The 24307-nt window shown below is 39.7% G+C and overlaps 1 protein-coding gene across 1 annotated transcript; it reads right to left on the bottom strand.

The window, feature by feature from the left end:
• Positions 1–1276: 1276 nt before the first annotated feature.
• npdc1a (neural proliferation, differentiation and control, 1a) lies at positions 1277–23520 on the bottom strand. Its single transcript, XM_035668051.1, has 9 exons — positions 23186–23520; positions 11918–12058; positions 4018–4134; positions 3668–3901; positions 3301–3367; positions 2929–3025; positions 2736–2815; positions 2464–2563; positions 1277–2328 (listed from the first exon to the last, which is right to left on the bottom strand). Exons 1-9 carry the CDS (start codon positions 23289–23291, stop codon positions 2257–2259), a joined length of 1014 nt encoding a protein of 337 aa, XP_035523944.1. The 5' UTR covers positions 23292–23520; the 3' UTR covers positions 1277–2256.
• Positions 23521–24307: the final 787 nt, after the last annotated feature.

Below are 24307 nucleotides of genomic sequence, written 5' to 3' on the forward strand. Positions count from 1 at the left end.
AGTTACTGATTTGATACAGTGGATATGCTGGAATCTAGATACTGCCCCTCCTGTTGAGCAGCACAATCGTCTCCCACAAACAAGTCTGATGGCTTTTTGATTTTCTACCTAACGGCCCGGCCTTTGATACCCACCTTCACAGATCCTCCACCCACCCAGGTTTTTATCCGAGGGCCAATAGCTGGCTTCCCTCCACCATCCACCAGCACAAAGAGCTTTTAATGGCCCTTGGCATGTGGCTCAATGGGGACAGGAGACTGACCCATCCCCTCCCCAACACACACGGACATACAACCACATACACAAAACCCACATGGAGGTACATGCAAGCTTTCTCTCTTCCCCCACCCCCACCACACACACTTTCTGGGTGTAGTAGTCATTTGTGTCCTGAAGGTAAAGCAAGGTCAAACAGATCACCAGAGTCAGTAACACATTTCGTAGTGAGAGGCGTATGTGTGATAACAGTTTATTAAGGAAATGATTATAGTACTGCAGTTTTTACTTTCTGGTTCAGCAAGACTAAATATCTTAATGCCCTTTTTTGGTCATAAAAATGATCTACAGAAATGCCCAATAAAGTCTAGGGGTTCATAATACCTTACGTTTAACTGGTTTCACCAAAAAATATTGCAACCTAAGTTGGTCCATTTCTTCTCTCTCTAACCCCTTAACGTCAAGTTTCCTTTCATTTGCACTTTGCAAGTTTTAAGGCTGGAAAAATCACCACACACCACACAGTATCAAATTCATATTCTGGATCAGCTTGTTTGACCTCATTTATTCATTGAAGCTTACACTGAGTGAAATATTCAAACCAAAGACTCCATGGCAGCAAATGTCTAAATAATGTCTTTTGCATTATGTTATACCAAAAAGTCAGTCTGAAATATTTGGTATTGTTGGGATCTCAATTCGAATTTAATATTAAGTTTTGTGTGTTTGAACAATGTTTGCCTGCATAGAATTAGTTTGTATTAAGACTGTCCTTAAAACACATAATTAAAGATAATGTATTAGACCAGATTTTGTAGATTTTGCCACAGAATGTAACTAATATGGGCACAATTGCCTTTTAGTTATACCAAAACAGCCAGGTTGTGGCGTGTTTTAGAGGTCAAGACACTGACCATGAACCACAATATCCAGGTTTGAATTCATCCGTGGACCTTGCATCTCTCTCCCTCATCTACTGTCATTTCACACATTAAATGCATTAAATGTGCATAAAATCCATACCATGACCAGCACAAAATGAAAAAGACAAGTCAAATTCTTTTTTACGTGTGGTAAAAAGTTTTAATTCCAATCCTTGGTCTGCATGTACAAATATCTATAAAAAGTGAACACTTTCACTCTTTGTATGTACATTTTGCAGCACAGAGTTAACTTGGGGGCACAGAAGAGGGCAGAGAGGAAGGAGGGACAATACAAGATATTGATATTTACCAACTAAACATCCATCAGTATAGTCTGTCTCCAAAGAAGTGCTCAGAAGTCACTTTTACTGTACATTCCCTTCTCCAGCAACAAGATGCATACATACCGGAGGCAGTACAATTCATCAAAGCAGTGCCATGATTCAAACACAGTACAGTCAAACCATGCAAACAGCCAAGTACCTCATTTCCATATATATTTATATTCTATAATCTTAAAATCTTTATATGTAGCTTATATGACAAGAAATAAAATTAGCAACAGCAATGGTAACATTTTTAATGCGAAACCTTCTGTTGTGTTGGGGTATCGATAGAGTTAGCACAATGATCTGATTTTAAATATTTCTGGTGTGTCTGGTAGAAATGTGGTTTAGCCACTAGCTATGCATGACAAAACAAGGAAGGGCACCTGTTTCTCAGCTTATGTGTGTGTTTGTGTTGTACACATGTCTGCTGTTGTATCAGATTCTTTGGAAATAGCTGCAGAAGGAAAGTAACAAAAATGAAAAAAGAGAAAATCTTAACTTAGAGTTTAACATTTAAACGGGACAAAACACCTACAAGGACATGATCTGGGAGGCTTCTGAAAACCTTATGTTAAAAGACAGTGACAGTTAACAAGGAACCCAACATTTGTAGTATTAAAAGCCTTACACTGGGCAGATATAGTAAAGGGCAAGAAAACAATCATTTTTATCACTTCATTTCCCCTGACAGGATCCTCCATTTCTATGCATGCAGTGTGAGATCAAGTGGTTTCTTCCGGAAGAAATGGCTTGTATGCCTGTGTGTTTGGGTTTGTGTGTATGTATGTTCACTTGTGATTCCCCTCATATTGTAAAGTCGAGTCATCAAACAGAGGGTTTTTCACTTCCATCTCTCCAGTCTGTTAAAGAAGAAAATTTGATCGTCATTGTCATAAAACAAGATAAGATAGATAGATAGATAGATAGATAGATAGATAGATAGATAGATAGATAATGCTAGTTTTTGGTGTGTGTTTGTGTGTGTCTCTACCCACCGGTGCAAGTCCCGGGCACTCGTATACTGTGAAGTCTCCCCCCACTTCTTCCTCATCTGATGTGACCTCGGTTTCAGGGACTTTCTGTTCAGGTTTGTGACTGACAAGGGGAAAACAAGAGAATTAAGGTAAGGCAAAGAGGCAAAGAGGTAAAGAGGTAAAAAGGTCAGCGGATGTGGTTGAAAGTGTTAGGCCTACACAAAGACATGAGAGACAGGAAAAAGAGGAAGGAGAGGGAGTGGCAGAGAGGGTGTAGAAAAAAAACAACTTACTTTCCCACTGAGAGCATCTGCTGTTTCTGATGTTGGTAGTGATACATTTGGGCACTCTGAGCCAGAGTCTTATCTCCAATCTGAGTACAAAACAAAAAAGGAAACACATGTTTGTATACTGGTACATCGTGTGGTTATTACAGAAGAAAAAGGAAGCTCTAACCACTAGGACAAGGGGGAGCTGCGTGCTTACCGAGGTACCGTTACCATTGGCTGTGGCAGTAGACACGCCTGGACCTCCAAAAGCAGGGTAGTCGACCTTCTGAGCTAGACGCGATTCTTTCTGCAACCTGTGGGGTGCATCATCAATAGTGAGTCTTCTGCAGTATTGAGCCACTGTTCCTGCTTTTGGCATTTAATCTTAGCTAACAGCTAATGATACGTGAACAAATGGAAGCGGCTTTAATTAAAGTAGTTAAAGTATCAAACAAGTCGAATGATTAGATTATATTATTATATATTATTATATATTTGGTTTGGAGAATTGCATAATATAATATATTGCATACTGTTCTTTACTCGACAATAAAAAGACGATACATTTTGCTTTTAAATTCTTACTTACTTGACGAAACAGACAGTTGCCAGGACCACTGCCACAGTGCCCACAACCACACACAGTGAGATTATAACTGCAGGTTGATGCAAAAGAAAGAGGAGACGAAAGAGAGGGGGATAGAACATGTTAAGGAGTACATGATTAGTGAGAATCAGATGACTACACTGTTGAGACATTTCTTATGGGTGTTAAATGTATTTATATCTTAGTTAATTTGCTCATTATGAATGGTTATGGTCATCTTGGGTAAAATTATATGCAACATAAACGTAATGAACACTGGGCTGAAAATACCAACCGCAAGACCGCTAAGACCTATCTGGCATTTTATCTCTGCTGTGTTACTGTATCAAGGGCATACAATTATACTCACTGACAATAATAGTGTCATTCCTGGGTGCTGGCACAGCTATCGGACCAGCTCTGCCATTAACTCCTGTGGCCCTGGGCTGGGGGGTCGGTGTGTTAGGGAGGGCAGAAACTACGGGGCGAGGGGCTGTAGTGGTGGCACGCTGGCTTCCCTCTGAGAGAAGATTTAGGCTTTTCTGTTTGTTTTTGGAGGCATCTGTCTTGCTTTTTTTAACATCTGTCTGGGAGGTGACGGCAGCTGAAGGGGGTGAGGAAGACAGAAAAATTGAAGGAAAAGACAAGACCAATTTTAGATGTGTTATAGTTACGTATATAGTTACATATCCTTCTTAAGGTTGCGCTCCGGATTCTCACCAGGATGTTTAATTTGCTTTTTTGGTGGTTGGATCTCTTCTCTCATTTCCTGTTTTTCAATGACAGAGTGAATGTAATCGATCTCTTCATCAGGGTCAGGGTAGAATGTCACTTTGCCTAAAGAACACACAAGATTCAAAGTTTCATTGATCTATAGGCATTCATTGTCTTTAAATATAAGCTTAAGATAAATAAAAATAAATGCAATAAGAATGATTCCATAAAATGCTGTACCACTCACTGTGACACTAAAGGCTTCTTAATATAAACAAGGCACCTTCATTCATACACATCACATATAAATTAGTTAGTAGCCACTGACAGTAACTTCATATGCATCACAAGCACAGTTACCAGGACAAACATCTATGGCTGAGGTTTCCAAATGAACCACTATTTAGTCACAATCTACAATTAATAGCAGCTGAATCAGAGGGGTAACTGTGTTTTCATTATCTTACTTTATTCATCAATTCAATAAAACAATAAAATGTCAGAAAATAGTGAAACATGTCCAATATTCTCACATATATATTGTTGCCTTTCTATATTCTAATATCACATTAGACACAGAAAGGCAACAAATCTCCACAGCTGAGAAACTGGAACTAAGCAATGTTTGGCATTATTGCTTGAAAAAAAGAAAAGATTAAACAATCATCAAAATAGTTTCAGATTAACCCTTTTGTCAGTCCACTTACTGACTTGTTGTCCCCCACTTATGCCCCATGAGTTTGGGTGTTTTTCTAGGTTCATACATAGGTACATCATTTTGAAGCCTTTACACTTTCATGACTATAGGTAATATGTAACTATTGTGTGCAAGTAAGGGAGAGACAGAGAGCACATGCATATGCTTTAGGCATGTCTACGTGTCTGTCCACAACCTCCACATGTGTTTTTCAGGGTCTTGCCTCTGAAGTGATGGCCAGGGAGTGTGTCCATGTGTGTTGTTTGTTTGTGGACTGATAAAAAAGGAGACAATACTGAACTGTTGTTAACAGCCTTTACGGCCAGACAGTGAGCCACATTCCTGCAGTACTGCCGAGGTCTCCAGGGAGACATGGGCCGACAGAGTGTGTGTGGCCGGGAGAGGAAGCACCGCAGGGGGGGCAGAATCATCCCAACCGTGGCTTCACTCTGCTTTAGTTGCTACATTCACAATAGATCCCATAGCTCACTTCTAATGGATTTGATCAAAGTGCTATTTCCCTCTATAAAGTATAAAGTTGCACTGCAATATATGAAATATCAAATTATAGGTATTTAAACTCAAGGCTGAAGAGGCCTGAGAAAAGAAGCGTGAGAAAAAGCAAATCGTCATCCATTCAGCATCCTGTGTAGTAACATGTGCAGTTGTTTGATTAAAGTCCACAAAAAACCATTGTGAGCAAATAAATGATCAGTGCTGGTAAATCCATCTAAACGAAGGTGTTATCATGCATTATTTCAGCCACCTACATTACATTAATGATTACAGTGTCACTTTCACTCCAGAAGGCTGGCCATCTGGCTGAGCTAATGTGTATGATATGACATGCCAGCACTTTCACCGCCTGCTTTGTTTTTCTCTTACCCCCCTCCACTAATGGCCATTTAGTGCACTCCATAGCAGGTGTCTGTGGAGGCGGGATGCACCATCTGTACTTTGCAAGTGGCTGGGAGCTCCAACCATGCCTGTGTGCTCGTCAGGAGTATGTGGTAACGCAGGTTTAAATTTTAGAGGACACTAGATGAGAGATTTATTGGTAGATTGATTTAAAATCTGCAGGGAAATGGTTAAACAAAAACAACCAGTAGCCAAAGTTGGAAAAAAAAGGAGTGGCAATTGTGTTTATGTGTGTGGTTTGTCAAACACAGACTAAGCATGCACACCTCTACTTGTGTAAGAGAGTTTTGTCACTGGCTTGATAATGACCCATAACCACTTGAGAGGCACCCAGGGGGCAGTTGGGTACAACAAACAAACACTAAACAGCTCAACAGGGATTGAGGGTCACACACATATGTGCTGTTCTATTTTCCTACTTAAAAACTATTCACATTTCTTCCTCCCCACCACAGCTCTGAAACTCCCTTCCTGCCTTCTACCATATCCTTGTTTAAAAACTCAGAATCAGATTGATTTCACAGATCTTTATTTACATTTATTTGGCGTGGAGATGGCGAAGAGTACTGTGTTGTAATGATCCAGTATATCCCAAGAAACCCTTCACCGAAATGCTTTTAGATGAGACTTTGAGGGTCTTGCAATATTTTGCACCAAAGCTTGCCACGACAGAAGTGCCATATAAACCAGGAAATACCTGATATACCAACACAAAGAAAGCTTTGAACAGATCATTAGTGATATCTGGTATATCAGTCTATGGTGATCAGGCATTATATTCAGCAAATAGGGCTGCAACAATTAAACAAAAAATACTGTAGCCTATAATATGTTTATTAGTTTAATGAAAAATTTATTTATTTATTTATTTCTTATCATTCTATGTAAAGTCACATGTTCACCACAAGTTACCAGAGTCCAAAGTGACTACTACAGTACTACAACAAAGTAATGGATTTATTCCAAAACCATCAAACTACTACTAAACAATGTCACCACACTGAGTTAAAAAGTGAAAGGGGAAATTGAGCAGAGAGCTTCCCCCTCACAGTGAACATGTCCTTAAACCTGTCTACAGATTATTGATTTAAACTGTGTCCTGCTGCCCTCTAGTGGTAAATGTATACATGGAATATGTAGAAGGAAGAGAGACAGACTACAGGTCATTCTCAAATTCTCTGAAAGCAGGACTCTTGGCTAACTTGCCCGCTAATAAAGACCCTGTCAGTTTCAGATCTGTCTAATTGGTGTGCTCAGTGTTTGGAGGAAAGGTCTACAAGACAGGAAACAGACTAAAAAGGTCACAGTTTAAACAGAAACTCGTATCTACTTTTTATAGTTACTCATTTACTTAGAATGAGGTAGTGGTGCACAGTTAAAATGTCATTTTACCCATGAAGTTTTCAGTTAGTTAGGTGTTGTCACCCTCCCACCTGACCTGCTATAAAAAGTTAGCCACAGCTGACTGCAGAGCGTTGAGTCAATACAGGAAATCAGCAATGTTCAAACCTTCAATAAACAATCCCACCAGTCTTTCATCCATCCTTATAAAAATGAATGCACCTAGCAATGGAAAAAGTCTGCCATAAACCCTTTTTAAGTTGCCAGTACTAGAATCTGCGCTTTATAGCCTCTTAATTTCTACAATACAGTCCAAGTCAACAGACCATGTTGAAACTATACAAATATTTTACTTTTTAAAGTAATCTGAAAAGGCAAAATGTTCAAGAGAAAATAAGAATACCCAGGAATTTAAATATAGTTCAAAAATGTACCTAAAAAGTAAATTTTTATGTATCTGCTATAGTGAAATACTTGCTTAGATTTGTTCTAGCTATATTTATAATCTGTGTCCTTTCTTTCTCATTTCCATTTTCACTTAGTTGATCACTTCATGAAAAAAGTGCGGCTGTGACACTTGCTGACCACTGGTGTTTATACCATCAAAATTGCAGAAGCAATCACTTTTCTTATCTCCAGATTTTGATGCTCTGGCTGAACATTATACTTATTTATAATCACACAGTTACAATACGTGACTGTTTATAATTGTAAAAATGCAGTGAGCCTTGTTAGCAATTGACTTTATTACTGAAACGATGTAAAAAAGTGTTAGTTTCATTGTTAACAAACTAAAACTGTTGTTTGGCTCGCCATCAGTTTAGTGATCTAACTTCATGTTACTAAAGTAAACTGCTGCAGGATATTTGTTCATGCTGCGTGTCGCAGAGCCAATAAAGCAGCTGTTGTGGTGTTTTGGTCTTCTCAGTTTGCCGACTGCTCCATTGTATATCGCATAACGTAAAAAGATATACACATGCATAGACAAAAACGGGGGAACAAACTGTTTAGTCATGCGTGGATGTGAGAGAGAAAGAGCTACAAGATGGACAGAGAGACAGCCTTCGCCTTTAGCACATACACAAATGAACCATATAAAGCATACATTCCGTCTCTTTGTAGTTCTTCTGTACAAATGACATGGCTTCGAGGCCTACTGTATGTTTACCAATGGCAGTGCACACCTCCATGTCAAATACAAGCAGGTTCAACTTCCAATAAAAATTTCTTCCTGCCCCACTCGTTCATCTACTGTGCACTTCCATCCTCTCTGAACTGAGAATGTGAAATATTAGACATTATTATGTCATTATTATGATAACAACAGCAGAATAACCTTGAATTCCTGCAATTTACAATCAATCAAACTACATGAACAGACCAATGAGTGCAACGCCACATACTTCTGATAATGTAAGACAGAGAAGAGTTGATATAATCATTTTGAATGCAAGGTATGACAGAAAGGAGTGTGATTTAGAGAAGAGTAAGTCAGAAAGGGTTTCACTGCAGTAAAATATGTGGTGTTACTGCAGTGACTGGAATGGGGAAATAATCTCACTCATAGCGATGATAAGAAACATGACATTATAGTAAAGAGAGAGCTAAGCAGTAGTAACACTTGTTAACCGCCTCAAATAGGAACACACTGACACGCATTACACACCACGCCTCCAAAATCATTGGTCTCCCCACCCCCAACCTCTCCAGGGACCTCAAAAATACCAAGCCATTACACGCAGATACAGGACTCTGGCCTGTAAACGTGCTCACTATGGCAGCAGTTTTGTACCTTCTGCCATAGCATCTCTAAACAAGGCATCCCGGAAACCGCGTGGGTGGGTGCTATGCACATGACAGGGTGGGGTAAATGTGCTAAATGTGTTGCATTAAGTGTTTATTCTTGTTGTTATGTTGTGGTGTCCCTATGTATCTTGTATGCTAATGTATGTATGATCGGAAAGCTACGTACAGACTGCGGTGACACATTTCCTGTTGAAGGACAATAAAAGTATTTCTATACTCTTTATCTATCTATCTAGCTCTATCTATCTAATCCCTATCATTCTATCGTATCTATCTATCTAATCTATTATCTACTCTATCTATCTATCTATCTACTATTAATCTATCTATCTTATCTGATCTATTCTAATCTAATGCTATCTATCTATCTAGCCCTGCCATCAATAATAATGTTATGACTGTAGTCATGCAATTTCTTTGATGATCTGTAATAAATGTAAACTAGACCATGTGACTAGCTACAGGCTGCTAGGATGGCAGGTGTATGATGAGGGTGACTGGATCAACTGGACTGCTCTTTAGTCTCCTGTAGTCCTGCATCCTTCCACTTTCATACATACAGACTTTGAATTATACATTTTTCCTGATACGCATAAAATCCCAGAATCTGATTCTCTCACATTTACCTCAAAAAGTGCTTTATGATATTATTGTGATTATTCTACGAAACAATAGAAAAGCTAAGAATTTGACTGTGCCTCAGAGCCATTCAGTCAATTTGATGACTATTATTAACTAGATAAAAGACTCATGTGGTTTTGTAAGACTGACGGTAGAAATTGAACTGAATTGGAAGAACAAATGGGTACATTTTCTGATGCAAACTGCGCTTGCTGACATTTACAGTACGCATGAGTTATGAGTTGTGAATTGAGGCAAATGGTGTGTCCAAATTTCAGTTTTGAAAATGAGTATATTTTATTCTTTAGCCCACTAAAATTTTAGATAATCGGTTGTTTAGTCCTGAAAACGCAGCCATCATATTTCCTCTGAAGTGACAACAGAGTGAATTCAGAAATGTAATTTGCAGTCTGTAATGCTGCCAAACCACCAAGGCAGCTGTTCTTTATTGTGATTTGATGCATTAAGAGATGACAAACTAAAACCAAATGCGGTATATTTAGGAAATTGTAGCAATTTCCTCAGTTCATTTCAACATTTTGTGCATGATTGTGTGTATTTGCATGTGTGCATGCGATTGTGAAAGAGGGACAGAGTTGGTCTCCCATGTGGATCACTGTGTTCTGTGGTCTCTCAGAGGTTTATGTAACCACTTTAGGGAGCTTAGCTGAGGTCTACCATGAACTGGACTGACACACACACACACACACACACAAACACACACATCAACACACACACACACAGAGACAAATATGTGGAAAAATGAACAGCGATACAAATACAATCCAAAGTCCAAATACTAATAACTGATCAGTCCCTATGATCATATGAGTGTGCTGCAAAAATAAAATCCTCTCTTCTTCCTACATGATGTGAACTTTCTCTGCATCCTCACACTCATCTCCTTCTCATGTATACTTCTCTCTGTGATGCTGCCACCAATGATTTGAGCCAAGTTTGTATGGTATACTCTCCTGCCGCAGACCCATTATTGATTTATTTCCCTATGAGAGCACAATGTGGCCCACCAACAGAATAAATACGCAAGAGCGACGCGCACACACACACACACACACACACAGAGGAAAGCCAGTGCGCTCATATATACACAACAAGTCTCCATTTCCCCTCTTTAATTTCTGCAGTGCCGTCTTGGATCACGATATGAATGCCAGCAGCGCGATGCCGTGGAAATGAGAAAAATAAGATTCATTTTTTCGCAGCTTGGCTCTTTCACTGATTGACATTAGTGATGGAGATGAAGGGCAGGAGAAAGAGAGCGAGAGAGAGAGGTGCATGTCATCTAAGTGATTAAAGCTGCCAGTGCTGGGCGGTTCATGTGCGTATGTGTTGCAGATGCAGCGGGGGCAGAGGCGGATTAAAAAACAGAGAGGATCAGACCGCACCACAGTTGTCACAGATGTGGACGGGAGAAGGCGGGAGAGCGAGGATGACGAGTATGGATGGGGAGAGAAGAGAACAGGAGTAGAAAAGAGCAATACTGAGGGGGAGAAGGAATAAAGAAATCAAACTAAGATCAACTGGGGAGGAGATGGAGAACACAGAATCAATAGACAATTGAGAGAAAGATGTGGAGAGAAAGAGAAATGTAGGCAACAGGATACAAAGACCAACTGAACAGAATAGAGGCAGTGACAAAGAATGAATTTGAAATCAAGATGATAAAAAAGAAAGAACAGCAGTGAGTCAGTCACTACATTTGTGTGCACTCTGATAATTTGATTATAACTGGAGTGAAGTGATTGTTGTAACTGTCATTTAAAACTTAAGCAAGTTATCTAACTGGAATTGAGGTTGTAATTAAAAAAAGCATTACCTGGTTACTCATTAGTTCTTAGTTTACTCAAGATGAATATTTTCTGCGTTTTCATTCAGCAAACCTAAAAGTGCACCAAGTGTTTTTCAATTTATGATATAAGACAGAAAAAAACTGTTCCTTCTCCATCCTCACAAGCTGGAACCAGTGAATATTTGACATTTTTTGCATGAAAACTAATCATTTCAGCTCTAATTGTAAGAGAAGTCATGCTTGTGTTTTCTCTTTCTGACAAAGTCTGATGTGTTGTATTTTATAATTATATGCGAATGTTATCAATACTCCAAACTCAACCAAACCAAAGCAGCTCTCTACATTAATTCATGTGAAAGGTGAAAGAGAGAGACAGAAGTCAATCCATCCTCACCTCTCTATTTCTTTATAGTTATTAGATGTTATAGTCTGCAGGGTATCAGCGTTCCTTCCAGACACCAATCATATGTAAAATTACCCTATTTTACAGAGTTATTTGTGAGCTTATAAATCCACTGAATGAGTTAGTCAGTCAGTATCACTGAAAGAAAATCTGGGTACAGGGTGTCTTCTATGATTTCCCTTCTTTCTGTATCACTTCAGCTAATCAATTTTACCTGAGCAAACCAAACTCACCTGAGGTGCAGTGTTAAGTTTCAGTTTCAGCTGCAACATGATCAAATGAACTGAGCGTGAATGCAGTTAATACATACCATGCTGATGGTGCCTCACCACGCAGCGTCCTTCCTCGTTCTCCTCCAATCCGGAGCGGCAAGGGCCACAGTGGGAGGAGCCAGACTTGCAGAGATGTCGTCTCTCTCTGGCACAGTCTATATTGGAGCACTTACTGCCAGCTGGGTGAGAAAGAGAGAGTGACGGCAACAGTTTTAATGAGTATCCCCAACACAATGCTGTGATGCAGAAATGATGCTTTTAATGAGGAAGTTAAAGGTCCAGTGTGTAGGATTTAGTGGCATATAGTGGTATAGTTGCACATTGCAACTCACTTGCTTCACCCTACCCTTCCAAGTGTGTGGCAGCGATACGCGCAAAAAACATGACCTCAGACAGAGCTCCCCTATTAGAGCCAGTTTCGGGTCTGTCTGTTCTTGGCTACTGTAGAAACATGGCAGTTCAACATGGCGGCGTCCATGGAAAGCGATAGCATATGTAGATGAAAACATCTAATTCTAAGGTTAAAAACACATGCAAAACATACTTATGAATATTATATTCCATTTCTGCCAATAGATCCTCCTAGATGTTATACACTGGACCTTTAAATGACAGCCGCTGTGTGGAAAGATGTACTATAAACAATAAGAGATGCTTCAACTTTATGATAGACGTGGCTTTCATTAGTGGATGTGTCAGCTCTTCAGCTCCATTCAGAGATGAAACATCTGCCCTCAAACGTGTCTGCTGCTGATGTCAGAATTACATCACAGAGTCACTGGATTTTTGAAAATAGCTTTTAGCATTTACTGTTACCTCATCACCTCTATTTGGGCGAGGTTTGCAAGATAGGAGAAGAATGTTTGGACAGTAAGAAGAGTACATTTTAAATCATTTTCTGCATATCGCAAGCTGGTGAGCCCCACCTGTTTGGCAATCTGTGCCAGGTTAAACCAAAGTAAAGAGTGATCTACATCTGCAGGTCACAGATCAGCCTGCAATCATGTTAGATAATCACCTGACCAGATTACTTCCAGTTTGACACAAAAACAGAGCCCAAACGCCGTATTTAGACACAAGCACACACAGCTTGAAAGACACACAAGAGAAGAAGTGGGTCACAGAAACACAGCAGGTGTGTTTGGTAGCAGAGGGTAGGTGGAGCAGTGGGATGCTATCAGAGCGGATAATGAGCCCAGCACAGCTGCACAGCAGGGCAGCTAAAGGTAAATAGCACAGTGGGTGTTGATACTGGCTTAACAGACAGGAGATGATATAAGGTGGGAAGAGAGTGGATGAACCCAGTATTTTTGAGGGATAATGGGTCTGAAAGGTCAGGGTTGTTCAAGTCTATAGGTCACAGAAAAAAAAACTTTTTGTGAAATCCAACTGAGCTTGGTGGGTCATGCATTTGCATTAGCCAGGGGGAAGGAAGAGTTTTTGATAAATCATTTAGAGATCTAATTTTCTTGTTTTTCTCTTTTGTAACAGAGTTCCGTCATTCCTCCTTTCTTAACCTGATTCTTTTCAATTGCTACATAAGAGGAGAGAATTAGACACTATAGGAGATTGCTGGTGGGGGGGGGGTCTCAATGACCTCCATGGCAACAAGGCCTGTAATACCAGGGAAGACGTGTTATTGAAGGACCACATGAGTAGAAAGGGAGCGCTGCAGAGATAAAGAGCAGATAAGAAGGGTATTGTAGGATTGTAACTTTGTGCTACGGCTGGGTCATTTCTTTATATTCAAAGATTCTATTGAGGTTTTTTTCCTATGAAGCCGTTGAATTTCTTCTCTCATATTATATGATGTCATCACCCTAAAATCAAATAAACTTTCAACTGCAGATACATAATGTCATCTTTTTCTGTAGCGACTTTATTATAATTGTGTGATTCGAAATATATTTTATGTTATTGTGGCTACAACAACGTCATTTATGCTGCTACACAGTTCCATTAATACAGGTGCGTTCCTCCCTTTGTGTGTGGCAAGAGGGTGAACAATGTTTTTTTGACCGCAGTGAAAATGATGTTTGTGAAAGGCTAAATGGCAACAAATATGTAAGCTAAATATTTTGTTACATAAAAACATGTTGTGAATTTTGAAAATTCTTACATCTTTACTGTATATTCATTTCTTCCAACAGCTTTGTCCGACTTATTATATCAGATGATAAACTTAAGTGATTTGACTTAATGCATTATTGTCTCATTGTCACATTTTGCTTTTATTATGGATTTGACTGGCTGTTTTGGTTCTGTTTACAACACAATCATTCAAAGTAAATTGTATAAATTCAGATAACTGTTGATTTAAGCCGTTGATTTCTTTAGGCTACTTAATGATGCACTGAAAAAGGAATTTGTGTGTTACAAAATAACCTACCTGTTGCAATGCAGATAAAAACATCTACACAACTCAACACTACTGGAGACTAACTAAAACTAAAAACGAACATTAATAAAAATATCAAACTTTCAACAACACCACCATTGTGCAAACACCGCACAGAAAGCAAGACAAATGTACACATTTTGACACGTCTACACATCATCAAACTGCACCACAGGGAGGTGGACACAAAAGTCTGTATCTTCTTATGTCACTGACTGATCTGCTGCATGGAGTGAGTGGTGGAGTGACGCAGGTGTAATCTGAGAAGCTTTGTTTTCCTTTCTGTTGGCGTTATACGGAAAGAGCAGGTGGTTGGTGATGAGAGATCACGATCATTCCTACTTTTTGTCAAACATCTGTGGCTGAGGGTGAATGGTGTGCTCAAGGTTGCATCTATGGGTGGAAAAGCTAATGTTTTGCTTAGTGCCATGTATCACATCGCCACAAAACTGACATGTTTGATCGTTGGCTGCTGTTTAAAGTCACGCTCTGTCTTTTTCTGTTCCCACAGCCAAGCAACAATTCTGTCACCTCTATGTTTAAATGCTACCTCATCATCTGCTCCGGCCCCGCTGCCAAGTTATTCCACATCCCTGTGCCATGTGCCGAGCCTCCTAATTCCTGATTAGATCCAAGTTCACTGTCTTCATTATTTTCTCTCCTCTACCTCCCTCAGTTGTCATGGCTTCTATTTTTACATGCCACGTGCCTTCCTTTAATTTCCCTCTAGGTATCAAACCTTTATATGATCTTTTCACATGTTCTTATTTATTTCCCTTATCCCCATGACCTCAGAGGAAGAAAAATCGTCACTAGAAACAGACTGTTCTGTCTTTGTGGTATTTTATATGAGTGTGTACAGTTTGTGTCACTACACTGAGTGAGTGGAGTGGAATTCATTCTTGGGCACGTGTCTGTGCACATGTGCATGCCCACAAGACTATGAAGGATTTCCTGCAAAGAAACACAGATTTACTCACATTCAAAATATAACTTATCAGTGTAGTGTCTCTTTAGTCCTCGACTGCTTACCTGGTAGCTTTCAGTCTTATTCCTGAACGCAAACATAATTGCAGATTTTGCTTTATTCTCAGTAATTAAAAAAAAAAAAATTACAGTATTCCAGATCTCTTCTGGGAAGTGGCCCATGAAGAAGAGATTCTCACTAGCTTCATTGACCAATTGCAAAAGGTACCGTATCATTTTAACATGCACTGATACAGCAACTGGTGATTATTTTCCTTATTAATCTGCAAATTACTGTCTCAATAACATTTCTGGTCTATAGAATTAAAGTCGTAACATTGTGGAAAATACCCATTGCAATTTCAATTTTCAAATTGAGGTGAGGTGCCTGCACAGACCCCGAAGGATACTAAAAGACAGCACCCACTCCAGCCACAGCCTGTTCACCCATGCTTCCATCTGAACAGAGGTTCTTCCACTGCCGTACCATCATACTTAAAGACAGCTTCTTTCCTCAGGCTGTTCAATTCTTCCTCAAGAATTCATCAACATTTTTTTATGACTGAAATAACCTTGGATCCCAGTCTAAGAAAATGTATCAAAAATTGGAGTAAGCTAAAACATTAGTAAATCATTCGTTCTCAACTCCATACATGGATTACATCTCCTGCTGTTTCTAAAAACCTCTAAACTTCCTCCTCTCCCTGAAAAACCCCACTCGTTCTCATCACCTCCCATCCATTCGTCAAATTATTCCACCGTCCACCATTTTATTACGACTCTTTGATCCAGTAACTGTCCGAGGGCTGTTTAGGCCCAGAGCACATGCAGATGACTGCACTCATGTCACAGATCAAACAACCCATTCCCGTCTCATACTCCTTGACCTTTCTTCATTGTGAGGATTAGCCAATTTTGAATACATTTATACATGTATGTGCCTTTGTGTTCATATATGTGCATGTTATTAGCGAATCATTTCAGTTCACAGTGTAATCCTTGAATTTTGACATTTTTTAGCTATAACTGCATGGCCTTAGGATGGCAATGCCGGTTGGCTGATTGCTGGGAAGGTCCACCACTCGGGTCCAGAATTCATTCATTCATTCATTCATGGACATTCATGGTACTCCGACGATGAATCCTAATGACTTTGGTTATCCCCTGACTTTTCATCTACTGCAAATATTAGCATGCATAGAAGCTAAACTAAGTTAGTGCTATACATCAACATTGTTAGTTATAAACATGTTAGCATTGAATTTAGCATTTAGCTGAAGGCACCGCTGTAGAGTAAAGCCTCAAAACTAAAGACCGCCGACTGCTCCTGTTAATGTTTCATACTGATATTCATTACATTACGGACCAAACTAGCGCTTTGTCAGGGTCAGTCTTGTTAGGGTCATATTACATTCATTCACTGCATTATGAAGTGCTTTCAGTTTCACCAAACTGTTTAGTTGGGCTTTAGTCTCAGACTTTTTTTTACAGTGTGTTCACATGTGCTATCATTTGAAGGTCAGCCAGTGATGAGAACAGCTCTAGAGTGAAACTGAAGTACAGGTAAGATGAATCAATGTCTCGGTATCACAGGAGAATGTAGTAATTTATTGGTGCAATATTGTCATGATAATGTTGATAACTGGTGTGGATCGCTGAATCATTTGCTATATATGTCTTGACCCCAGGTGCACAATCATGCACAAAAAACTCCACTGCCACAAACATAAATCACTGGTGTCTGAGACAAAAGGGAAGAGGAATTGAATCCCTGTTATAAACGAGATAAAGCAATGTGTTCTACATAGTAAGTAACTTTAGTGCGCGCTCCCTATTATAATAGAGCTAGAATCTCAGCACCTCTGGTCGGCACTTCATCATTATTCATCATGTGGGAACTTAATACGGTGGAACCTATTGCAGTCACATGAATGCAGATAATTATTCTGCTCACACACAAGCACCCATACACAAACACACACACAGGCACAAGTACGTTTGTGTGTATGTGTGCTTCATTATGAATGTGTGAGGCAGGCCGAAGTTGAGAAAGAGGGTGAGAAAAAGCAAAGAAAGAAGTGCGAAAATCAGGGAAGCACTGCGGTGAAACATCAAACACGGTATACACTTGCGTGAAGACCTTTTAGTTCTAACTACATCGCAATAATGTACCAAACTCACACTTACATTATGGTATTTTTTTCTACATACATCTGAACCAATGAAGATGCTCATCGTTATTAATCATATGACAAAGCAGCTAGTTCTATTTACCAGCATAACAAAGGAGACATAGAAGCGAATGTCAAGTCGCCATAGGAGGTGGCCTTGCACCAACATGCCTCCCACACAGCGCTATCGCTAATTAGAGAGCTCAATCAGAGAGAGGAAGAGAAATACAAAACAAGAGATAGACAGAGAGATGGAGGCAGAAAGAAAACGGGGAAAAATAACCCCACGAATGTTCCTGCAGGGCATCGGGTTGTTTGGTATTGTTGAAGACAGTGGAGGTGTGAAAAAATATTATGTAACTCAGGGACTCAGAAAGTAGTCCTTGGAACGAGTGAAAAATGACTTTCCTAACCATCTGCTGCTGCTGTTGCCAGGCTGTGTGCTCAGCAGCAGCTCTGCCAGGAAGAACTGAGAGGCAAAAAGAGGCATTCTCACACAGCCTGGCAAACACCTACACTCAACCACACACACAGACACACAATCGCAAGCAAGCGCACACTTTTCATGTCACTGCTAACTTGTGCTCCTTCAAGATGTTCTACAGAGAGAATACAACAAATGTCACCCCGATCTGTAACTGCATGTGCATGTGTGTGTTTGTGAGAGCGAGAGATTTAGAGAGGAAGTAGGAAATGGTTAGACCCAGAGGGTCATACACTCCCATTGTGTGCGTTTCCTGACCCTTCTGAGTGCAGACAGGAAGTAAGCCAAACACTCCAAATCAAGTGGAAACATTAGCTCTGCTTGGTGCTCTTCACTTGATATGTAACCACACTGTTTACTTCCACATGGATAAAGTGCATTTGTGTGTACTTGGCTTTTTGTGTAACCATGCTGCTATGCTCCTGTTTATTCACCATGCCTCACTCTCAAATGACAAAAACAAACAAATGCCAACCAGCCTGTTTCTAGTGCTTTGTTTTCATTGGCATCAACTGGGACAAGCACTGCTACTGTATGCTCTGACCCAGGATTAGGAAATGTGACGATATGCAATGTAAGCCATGAGACAATATACATTTGTCATTGTCAGAGATTTTGCCATACTGTTTATACAGTGGCAGCCATACTTTTTTTCCCTCTTGCCATTCATCATCAACTCCATCCAAATGCACAAATATGGGATTTGTTGTATAGACAGCAGTGCAGTTGAGCAGTTTTTTATATTTATATTATATATAATATATATTAGCCAAAACCAAAAAATATATTAATTATTATTATTGTCATAACAATTATGAATTTATTGTTAGTGATTTGAGTGAACAGATTTAACAAAACCATTGTCCAATTATAAAATAACCACGTGTGATGGACAAGAGATAAGGACTGAGGATGTTGCTTTGCTACTTCAACAAAGAACAGGAAAGTCTAGCAAGAAGTAGCACATTTTGTACACCTTGGATGAGTTTCTCATTCTTCATCAAAACTACTTCTGATCTGATTTTGAGCCAGGCTAAATGCTGACAAATGCAAAACAAACCATAGGTTTCAGGATCAACCGCAAATTTATTTTCGTAAAGAGAATTGCTTAGTCAGTTCTGAGTCTTAGACGATGTAGCGGAAAAGCTGCCACATCAACTTCAATTCTCAGAAAACAGCGTCAGACAGCCCTGAGCCAAAATTAGATGACTAAATGCATGGAAACTGTGTGGAAACCTAATCAGTATACTAGTGTAGTATAGGTGTGTTGGTTTCCCACCCTAATCTGATGCAGTGACTCCTAAATGTAAAATTTTCTGCCAAGATTGGTGGAAAATGGGGCATGACTTAGCACCTGTTTAACACAATTATGCAAACACACACACACACATACACACACAGGAACATCACAATGCTGAGGCAGGAAATAGACTGCTGGTTACACGGGTAGAGAAAGATAAAGGTGAAAAGGAAGTGAAATGAAAAAATTCAAAGAATGTTATCCTCGTGGAATGCAAGTTTGTAGAAAAACAATCCGGAACAAGTGTTTGATTTTCTACTCATGTGGTGCAGTCATATCTCTTCTGCCTTATCTCTCCCTGCGTCTGTCATTTGTCTTTTCTGTTGCAGTAATATCTGTCATGTCGGACAATGACGAGTCTAACCCATTTCACGGGGGATAATTACTGTGTCATTATCATTAGAGTGGAGCAGAGCAGCACACCCTGCAGCAAACAGAACAAAGGTTAAAGGGATTTATACAATGGGAGCAAGTAGGTGGCAAAAAATGCTCCCTGATTTAGTCTTTTTTCATTTTTTCATGGTAGTTCTGTTTCTTGGCCTCTGGCTGGTTCACTTGTTTAATTTGATTTGTGAGAGATGCAATTACCTAATATTTCTTTAACCAAATTGACAAATGTAAACCACTGAGCTGCTTTGGCCTTAAAATTATCTTAAAAGTAAGTTTCATTAGCAAACCTGACGTATGCACCTCATGTGGTACGGAAAAAGTGTTAGCCCTGATATTTATGCTTCAGGTATTATTGGTGCTTCTATTTAAACCCCAATGGCATCATTCTTGGTAAGGATGTGGCTACACAGAAATGCAAGCGTGTGAGTGCAAAAAACGCTGACAGAAATAGGCTATTTACATCATAAAATTGAGTTCAAATTCACAACTGTTGGTATGACAATTAGGGTTACGGGTAGTATTAACACTGGGGGAGCATAGTTGGATTCATTCCAGCTAAACTGTGCTGAATCTGGCTCTGTCTAATGTCTCGTAAGCGCTCTGTAAGTTGATTGTGTGCCTCTCATTTCCTGGAGGGGTCTGGAAGGCAACATTATATTCTAAAATGAAGAAGGCAGGTACAAAAAGAGAGAGCAAGAGAGAGCAGTGGTTTAAAGAAGCTACCACAGCAAAGCCTTGGTGGACCACCACCACAAAGAGGCAGATCAATAAGACTGTAGTTGGGTGGTTCTCTCAACTCAACTCAACTCAAAACCCCTCAAATACCGCACACAAGCTAACGAACACGTCCACTTGAAACCAGGGGGAGCGTTTTCTAAATTGCTTCCTGGAAGCGCTGAGTTCACATACAGTATCAAGCTAAGATTTAGAGATTTAGTGATTTTCCATCAAAGCCTTTAGAGGTGGTATTCTTATTGACATATCCGGACGGAGCACAGTTTAAACCCACATCAATCTTAAAGCTCTCAGTTGAAAGACCAGATTTAGTTGAACCCAAAGGAAAATAAAAATGTCATCTAACCCCTACCTGGTCTTTTAATTATAATAACACTTAATCTCTAGTCATATGAGGATATGAATCATTACTTATGAACCCCGTCAATTGACTCAGAGGTATTTACGTCCCCTGGCAGTATGAGTGTGTCCTCTCCTCTGCCACTGCCACTTCAGGGGAGATGATTTTGCTGCATGGCAAAAAAAGTGATTGAAAAACACTGAGGCCAGTAGCTGTATGTGTGTGTGTGTGTGTGTGTGTGTGTGTAAGAGTGAGACACTGAAGATATCGATCGTTAAAGCTTAATTCTGGTGGAAGAAAAGGCCGGAGGCAGTGGCTCTCTGAATAATAATCACACCCGTTCCATGTGGGTTTGGTGAATGACAAACCTGACATTTAAACGTGGCAGCACAACAATAATCAGGCTGAATTGGAATATTGAGAGGTGAAGATGATTTTTCTACAGTGAAATGCTCAAATTAGGCTGGAGCAGCAGGAATATGCTAATAAATTGGGTTGTTTTCTTTTACTTTTCTGGTGCTGCTAATTCAAATTGCCATGTTAAGGTAATTAATTCTGTATCTTGGCCAGCGGACTAGACATATTTTATGTAATCAATTCGGTTTATGGAGATTTTGGATGATGTCCATCCCAAGAACCTAATGTCCTGTGAAAGCTTTCTGGCATATTTACACATGATGATGTGGCGATGTGTGCTGAATCAACCTGATTACTATGCATTTCATGCTGTTGTCACGCAAAATCATCCTGAAACCTGCAATTACTGAATGTGCTTTTTGAGGTTCTGAATATGCCTCCAATATATTTAACAGCCTTTAATAAAGTACCATTTACTTACTTACTTATTTACATTTAAGTGCCTGTGGAGTATATGTGACTCCAATACAACTCCTGTGCCGTGATCACTTATTTCACACTACAGTTAAAAAGTTTGTAATTTTGCCTCATGGTGGTATTTCGACAAGTCATTATTCGCAAGCAATAGCCCACATACTGACGCACTGTCACACATTGTTATGAACAAGCTGCGTTCAAATGTAACAGGTGTCAAAACCTATTGTGCATCACACTGGCAAAAACCTACGACTGCTGATGACAAACATATTATTCCTTTCTAGACGTGTAAGACAAGAGACACAGTGTACTGACAGCTTTGTAAACTTATCTACGTCACCAACATCAGCCAGTTTAGTTTTTCAGCATTTGAGAGGGGAAATATTTGCATTAGTATAATTTTAAATTGTGAGGGGAAAAGCGGAAAATAACTGGATTTTACCCTACAAGGGAAAACCAAGAGCTGACACTGCGTCACATCCTCTCCATCCTCTCTGTTGTGCACGAGCAAAATTAAGCAGCACATCCTTTTGTTCTGAACAATTAGACGACTGCGTGGACGGCTTTGAATTTGGGTGAGGGGAAAAAAATAATTAAACCCTATAAATTCACTCAAGTCCGTGTCCAGGCTGAGGCAGTTACTGTTCAGTGCCAGTGCAGTATGTGTGTGTGTGTGTGTGTCTGTTTGTGTGTCGCCCTCAGATAAAGGCTAAAGATTATGTGGAAGAGTCCAGCTGTTGGTTCTCCCACAGGGTTTCTGTGTTAAAAGCCGAGAAGCTGATTATCTCTCCTGAACACATCAGCAGCAATCATCACTGTGTGGAAACCCATTACACACACACAGACACACACATACGGACACACAAAAACAGGCATCAGACAGCACTCTGATATGTATGTTTTCAATATCCAAAACAGCGCTAAGATTAACCAGTTACTCAATTGAGAAAAGATGAACTCATAAATACTGTTTGGTTACAGTTTAGGTTTATATAAATACACAGTTTGAATACAAAAAGTACAACCAGTTGCTTTTCCAGACACCAATTTGGTTGCTGCTCATATAAAGTAAGCAGTAATGTCTTTAAACTACACTGTACACTGTAAGGTCCCTCTGTGATAGGCATCATTCCTACTAACTACTGGTTTGTTAACTAATCAATCAATGCTTAGTCAGTCAATAAATAATCCAAAACACTGCTCTTATGGCTACTTCCTCATGGGTCTCCCATTAAATTTGACCTACTCCTATACATTTGGGCTAGATTAGTGTTATATTAACCAAATAAAAATCTGTGAGCATACAAGGAAATGCCTGGAGTAACCAAACAAGGAAAGGAATTTGTATTTTTTTTCTCCCACCATTGTCTTTTCCTTTTTCACCCTGTACTTGTTTAACCTGTCCAAAACGTCTGAACTGATGGGATATCCCATACTACCAAGCCACTTAATCAACAACAAAACTCACACCATAAACAACCATTAAAAGTAAATAAACACAGTACTTGGTGTCTTTGAAAAGTATGTTTTTCAGATTAAAAGCCCCTGCTTGGCTGTCATGGGTATCAGTAAATATGCCCTTAATGTTAGGGTTACTGATGATCCCGGGATATTTGAAAACGAGCTTACATCGAAGGGGTACCTCTGGTGTGTCTGAAGTGTGTGTTGTTGTGTTGTTGTGTATTTACCTGGAAGGCTGGCACTGACAGGGACGACACAGAACAGGACCGCGGCGAGCAGCAGCAGCGAGGCCCGGCGCAGGCGTCCGCTCGGCGGGCTACACAGCAGCAGCATCCTTGGGATCTTCTCGGGGACGGAGAGCCGCAGACGGGGACGGAGGTGGTTGTCATTCCCCCATCACTTTTATTTTACTGTTTTTAGTTTTTTTTTTTTGTTTTTTTCCCCCTTTTTTTTTATGCGAGAGTGCTTCAGCGCAAAGTATACACAGAGCTAAGCCGAACAGGTCGCAGCGGGGCGCAGTCTGTCCACACACTGCGCACTGTAATCCGTGGCAGAGCTAAAGATAGCGGAGCTTCAGGCAGGGAAGGAGGGTGTGTGTGTGTGCTCCTGTATGTGTGAGTGTGTTTCATATGCTGCCTTCAGGCTCTGCTCGTGAACTCCGACATGTCGCTTAACAGATTTGTTTTTTTTGGGTTTTTTTTACATTATTATTATTTATTATTATTATTATTATTATGCAGACAGTTTCAAACTAATCTCCCATCAAATAATTGATTATATAATACATTAAGTGCAGCCTATGAGAGTGTAAGAGGTGGTAAAACGTCCAGTCGTTTTCTTCTAAAAAATAAATAAATATATATATTCTATTATTATCTTGCATTATTATTTGTATTTTATTTTTATTATTTGCTAAATGCAATAGAAGATCGATTTTCATTTGATTGAAATAGGCGCCATATTTGGGTCCGGTATCCAATTCTAATAATACGTCCATGCTTCAACTTGTTTTCTTTTTCAACCATTCTTTTTTCTCATATATGTATTCTTTAAGGTGTAGTCATTTAAGGTAGCTCCTATAAGACAGCAAAATGAATGCCAGTACAAAAGTGTAATAACTAGAAATATACAACTCATCATTGAATATTGATTTAAAACGTTTCATATATAAATTGTATCCAATCTCACATCCTCACAAATTAACCATCAATGGAAATGTACACCTTTAAATGTAGGCCTATAATTATTTTGTGCCTTTACTGTAACCTCCGCCACAAGCTTCAGGAAATGTTTACAGTCGACGTGGCACTGTTTCCCACAGCACCTGAAGGCAGCAGTTTACTGAGAGA

The sequence above is a fragment of the Morone saxatilis genome, unplaced genomic scaffold (assembly GCF_004916995.1).
Source record: "Morone saxatilis isolate NCDOM2014 unplaced genomic scaffold, NCSU_SB_2.0 Contig21, whole genome shotgun sequence".
NCBI classification, from domain to species: domain Eukaryota; kingdom Metazoa; phylum Chordata; class Actinopteri; family Moronidae; genus Morone; species Morone saxatilis.

What these genes read in the sequence shown, in the direction of transcription:
- npdc1a (XM_035668051.1), bottom strand. Translation starts at nt 23,291, where the DNA reads ATGCTGCTGCTGTGTAGCCCGCCGAGCGGACGCCTGCGCCGGGCCTCG. An exon ending in GAATGACACTATTATTGTCA is followed by an intron (nt 3,368 to 3,667) that starts GTGAGTATAATT and finishes ATCAACCTGCAG; the next exon opens with TTATAATCTCACTGTGTGTG. An exon ending in CAGATGCTCTCAGTGGGAAA is followed by an intron (nt 2,564 to 2,735) that starts GTAAGTTGTTTT and finishes TCCCCTTGTCAG; the next exon opens with TCACAAACCTGAACAGAAAG.